This window comes from Moschus berezovskii, chromosome 14, assembly GCF_049115385.1.
Source record: "Moschus berezovskii isolate FMDL1 chromosome 14, NW_MosBer_1.0, whole genome shotgun sequence".
NCBI classification, from domain to species: Eukaryota; Metazoa; Chordata; class Mammalia; order Artiodactyla; family Moschidae; genus Moschus; species Moschus berezovskii.
The window spans coordinates 82786393-82791963 of NC_142473.1; the positions used below are offsets into that span (position 1 = coordinate 82786393).

The 5571-nt window shown below is 38.0% G+C and overlaps 1 protein-coding gene across 1 annotated transcript; it reads left to right on the top strand.

The window, feature by feature from the left end:
• Window positions 1-2503: 2503 nt before the first annotated feature.
• LOC129554082 (olfactory receptor 8K3-like) lies at window positions 2504-3445 on the top strand. The gene has a single exon (XM_055422727.2). The coding sequence runs from the start codon at window positions 2504-2506 to the stop codon at window positions 3443-3445; it is 942 nt and encodes a 313-aa protein (XP_055278702.2).
• Window positions 3446-5571: the final 2126 nt, after the last annotated feature.

Consider the following 5571-nt stretch of genomic DNA (forward strand, 5'->3'; position numbering starts at 1 on the left):
AGGAGAGATAAGAAAGCCTTCCTCAGTGATTAATTGAAAGAAGTAGAGGAAAACAACAGAATAGGAAAAACAAGATATCTTTTCAAGAAAATTAGAGCTATCAAGGGATCATTTAATGCAAAGATGGGCTCGATAAAGGACAGAAATGGTATGGACCTAACAGAAGCAGAATATTAAGAAGAGGTGGCAAGAATACACAGGAGTACTGTACAAAAAAGATTTTCATGACCAAGATAATCATGATGGTGTGATTACTGACCTAGAGCCAGACCTCTTGGAATGTGAAGTCAAGTGGGCCTTAGAGAGCATCACTATGAACAAAGCTAGTGGAGGTGATGGAATTCCAGTTGAGCTATTTCAAATCCTGAAAGATGATGCTATGAAAGTGCTACACTCAATATGCCAGCAAATTTGGAAAACTCAGTAGTGGCCACAGGACTGGAAAACGTCAGTCTTCATTCCAATCTCATAGAAAGGCAATGCCAAAGAATGCTCAAACTACCGCACAATTGCACTCATCTCACAAGCTAGTAAAGTCATGCTCAGAATCTCCAAGCCAGGCTTCTGCAAAATGTGAACCACGAACTTCCAGATGTTCAAGCAGGTTTTGGAAAAGGCAGAGGCACCAGAGATCAAATTGCCAACATCTGCTGGATCATGGAGAAAGCAAGAGAGTTTCAGAAAAGCATCTATTTCTGCTTCATTGACTATGCCAAAGCCTTTGACTGTGTGGATCACAATAAACTGTGGAACATTCTGAAAGAGATGGGAATCCCAGACTACCTGACCTACCTCTTGAGAAACCTGTATGCAGGTCAGGAAGCAACAGTCAGAACTGGACATGGAACTACAGACTGGTTTCAAATAGGAAAAGGAGTATGTCAAGGCTGTATATTGTCACCCTGCTTATTTAACTTATATGCAGAGTACATCATGAGGAACGCTGGGCTGGAAGAAGCACGAGCTGGAATCAAGATTGCCAGGAGAAATATCAATAACCTCAGATATGCAGATGACACCACCCTTATGGCAGAAAGTGAAGAGGTACTCAAAAGCCTCTTGATGTAAGTGAATGAGGAGAGTGAAAAGGTTGGCTTGAAGCTCAACATTCAGAAAACGAAGATCATGGCATCTGGTCCCATCACTTCATGGCAAATAGATGGGGAAACAGTGGAAACTGTGTCAGACTTTATTTTTGGGGGCTCCAAAATCACAGTGGATGCTGATTGCAGCCATGAAATTAAAAGACGCTTGCTCCTTGGAAGGAAAGTTATGACCAACCTAGATAGCCTATTAAAAAGCAGAGACATTACTTTGCCAACCAAGGTCCGTCTAGTCAAGGCTATGGTTTTTCCCGTGGTCATGTATGGATGTGAGAGTTGGACTGTGAAGAAAGCTGATCGCCGAAGAATTGATGCTTTTGAATTGTGGTGCTGGAGAAGACTCTTGAGAGTCCCTTGGACTGCAAGGAGATCCAACCAGTCCATTCTAAAGGAGATCAATCCTGGGTGTTCATTGGAAGGACTGTTGCTAAAGCTGAAACTCCAATACTTTGGCCACCTCATGCGACGCATTGACTCACTGGAAAAGACTCTGATGCTGGGAGGGATTGCGAGCGGGAGGAGAAGGGGACGACAGAGAATGAGATGGCTGGATGGCATCACCGACTCGATGGACATGAGTTTGAGTAAACTCCAGGCGCTGGTGATGGACAGGAAGGCCTGGCCTGCTATGATTCATGGCATCGCAGATTTGGACACGAGTGAGCGACTTAACTGAACTGAGTTAAATTCACCCATTCCAGTCCATTTTTTTTCACTGATTCCTAGAATATCTACGTTGACTTTTATCATCTCCTGTTTGAGCACTTGCAGTTGCCTTGATTCATGGACCTAACATTCCATGTTCCTATGCAATATTGCTTTTTACAGCATCGGACCTTGCTTCTATACTAAAAGTTAATAATCATATGTAAAATTAATATATAAAATATCTTTTTTTTCATTTTTACCTCCTTTATCTTTGTATCTATTTATATCTGTCTATAAAGGTCTTTGTGAATCTTGGCCCTATTGACATTTTGGGTTTGGTAAATTTTTGTTTTTAATGCTGATGGGGGAGTGGTTCATTCCAGCAGCATCACTAGACTCTAACCATTACATGCCAGCAGTAGCCTCCCTTCAATATTTTCAATTATTGCATCCAAATCTCTCAAAAGATTATCAGGGTTATTCGGAAGCCAGCTCTTCACCAGTTGAAAAACCACTGATTTATTTCTATTGCCACCCCTATCTCTATCATCACTGATTGGCTATCATCTATCTATCATTGTGATGTATATTTAGTGTGGCAGTTAGGATTATCTTAAAATACCATGACTTAGAAATTAAAATTTGTCATATTTGTACTGGCTTTGGATACTAAACCTTACCAGATGATACTATATGACAGCTACTGACTACGCGGATATCTTTATCTGGAATAGGTTTTCTGATAAACCTTGATGGAAAAGCTCAATCGAACAGTGCTGAGTGAATTTATCCTCATGGGAATCACATACCGCCCTGAGCTGCAGGCTCCATTGTTTGGGCTCTTCCTCATCATCTACGTGATCTCCGTGGTGGGCAACTTGGGCATGGTCATCCTCACCAAGGTGGACTCCAGGCTACAGACACCCATGTACTTCTTTCTCAGACACCTGGCTCTTACTGATCTCGGTTATTCAACAACTGTGGGCCCAAAAATGTTGGTAAATTTTCTTGTGGATCAAAATAAAATCTTCTACAATTTTTGTGCCATTCAGGGAGCTTTCTACATTATGTTCATTATTAGTGAGCTTTTTATTCTGGCAGCAATGTCCTATGACCGCTATGTGGCCATCTGTCAGCCTCTGCTCTACACAGTCATCATGTCAAAAAGGGCATGCTGGATGCTGGTGGCAATCTCCTATGTCTATAGCACATTTGTGTCTCTTCTAATCACTATAAAAATTTTTAATTCATCCTTCTGTGGCTACAATGTCATCAGACATTTCTACTGTGACTGTCTCCCTTTGATATCTTTGCTTTGTTCAAATACACATGAAATTGAACTGATTATTCTGATTTTTGCGGGTTTTAATTTAATTTCAACCCTGCTAATAGTTCTTGTGTCTTACCTGCTTATTCTTACAGTTATTCTCAGGATGAACTCTGATGAAGGAAGGCACAGGGCTTTCTCTACATGTGGATCCCACTTGACTGTGGTTACAGTGTTCTATGGGACTTTGATATTTATGTATGTTCAACCAGAGTCCAGCCATTCCTTTGATGCTGATAAAGTGGCATCTATATTTTACACGCTGATTATCCCCATGTTAAATCCTTTGATCTACAGCTTGAGGAACAAAGATGTAAAATATGCTGTTCATAGACTATTGAAAAAACTGTGTAATATCTTTTCTTAAGTTCATTTTGCTATGTGGTTCCTTGAATGAGGCTATGAACATTGAAATTTTTATCAGTTTTCTCAGAGGGAAATGCAAAGATAATGATTGCAGCATATATTTAGAGACTGACTTCTGTGCACCCATTAAACTGAGTGCTCTGAACACAGTAATAAATGAACATACTCTAGTTGTATTTGTCTCCTTACATAGGAAGTCCACTCTATGACAAATAAGGGTCTTGACTCTCTTTAATTTGGCTCACTTGCCACAAATTTGGTTAAAATGTGTATCGTGTTTTGATTAAGAGACATTGTTTGACTATATGCATTTGATGATCTTATTTGGAGAAAGCAGCATGAGATGAGTTTATGATTTGAATGGTGATATTTCTAGTGAATGTGTAGTATAATATTCTGCAATCTATAAATCTGTCATGTCTTTTGAACATACTTCTTACATAACTCTCTTTAACTTTCCTAATTTCTTTTTTGCTTATTTCAATTACTTTTTAACATTCAATAGATTTATTTTCATCATAGAGATAATGGACTGTCTTCTATGTACATCATCAGGAAATTATCAATGAACAAATCAAATTTGAATAAAAATAATTTATAAGAATAGTCAAGTGAGGATAGTTATTACTTATATTTTATTTTATATATGTCACTTTAAATTATTAATAAATGTATATATATATTTCTCATCTATTCATATATAAACATAAAAATTTATGCATCTGAGATTATGTATAATGAGCAGAAATTCACAGGAATGCTAACAGCACATGGATTTGAAAAGGTAAACTGTGAATAAACAGGACCTGATATCCCACTCCTAGAATACATGCTAGAATACATGTGATTATCCCTCAGATTATAAACCAAAAAAAAAAAAAATACTGAGTTACAGATTTGGATATTTTTCACTCATTTAAAACTTGATCACATTATTAAGTTGATACATAATATATCACAAAATATTCTATTTTCCTTAGAATATAAAAATGTAAAAATCCAGAAATGCTACATACCATAAAAAGTAGCTCAGTGTCATTACATATTGAATACTTTCAATTTAGATTTCAAGTAGATAACACTATATATCAACTAGAATATCTAGTAGTTTGTGAGTATTTGGAGGGAACTAAATGGACAGAAGAGCCTGGTAGGCTGCAGTCCATGGGGTCGCTACAAGTCAGACATGACTGAGCGACTTCACTTTCACTTTTCACTTTCACACATTGGAGAAGGAAATGGCAACCCACTCCAGTGTTCTTGCCTGGAGAATCCCAGGGACGGGGGAGCCTGGTGGGCTTCCGTCTATGGGGTCGAGCAGAGTCGAAAATGACTAGAGTGACTTAGCAGCAGCAGCAGAAAAACATATACATTGTTAGTAGAAAATAAAATGGTATAAATATTTTAAATCCATTTAAGATTCATTATTTTCTGCAGCAGCATAGACTAGCTCTATTTTTAGTTTTTTGAGGAGCCTCCATACTGTTCTTTATATTGGCCATACCAATTTCATTTTTTTTCTTTTTGTTATTTTTGTTTGTTTTTGTTTTTATTTATTTTTTTAATTTATTTATTTTAATTGGAGGCTAATTACTTTACATTATTGTATTGGCTTTGCCATACATTGACATGAATCTGCCCTGGGTGTACATGTGTTCCCATCTTGAACCCCTCTCCTACCTCCCTCCCCTTCCCATCCCTCTGATTCATCCCAGTGCACCAACCCTGAACATCCTGCATCATGCATCGAACTTGGACTCTTTTTTAAAATTTTTTGCTTTCTTTCTTTTTTTAAATTTTTTTATTCATTTATTTTTTATTTCACCAGCAAAAATGTCTTTATTCGAGATAAAAAATTGCAGTCTGAGGTCTATAATCATGAGCCATATGGAAGTCCATGCCTACCTCTTCCAAACCCACCCAAGAGAGAACTCTTTTTTTTAATTTATTTATTTTAATTGGAGGCTAATCACTTTACACTATTGTATTGGTTTTTCCATACATTGACATGAATCTACCCCAGGTGTACACGTGTTCCCCATCTTGAACCCCCCTCCCACCTCCTTCCCCATCCCATCCCTCTGGTTCATCCCAGTGCACCAGCCCCGAGCATCCTGTATCATGCAT

Coding starts and splice junctions, on each gene's coding strand:
- LOC129554082 (XM_055422727.2), top strand. CDS start 2,504: ATGGAAAAGCTCAATCGAACAGTGCTGAGTGAATTTATCCTCATGGGA.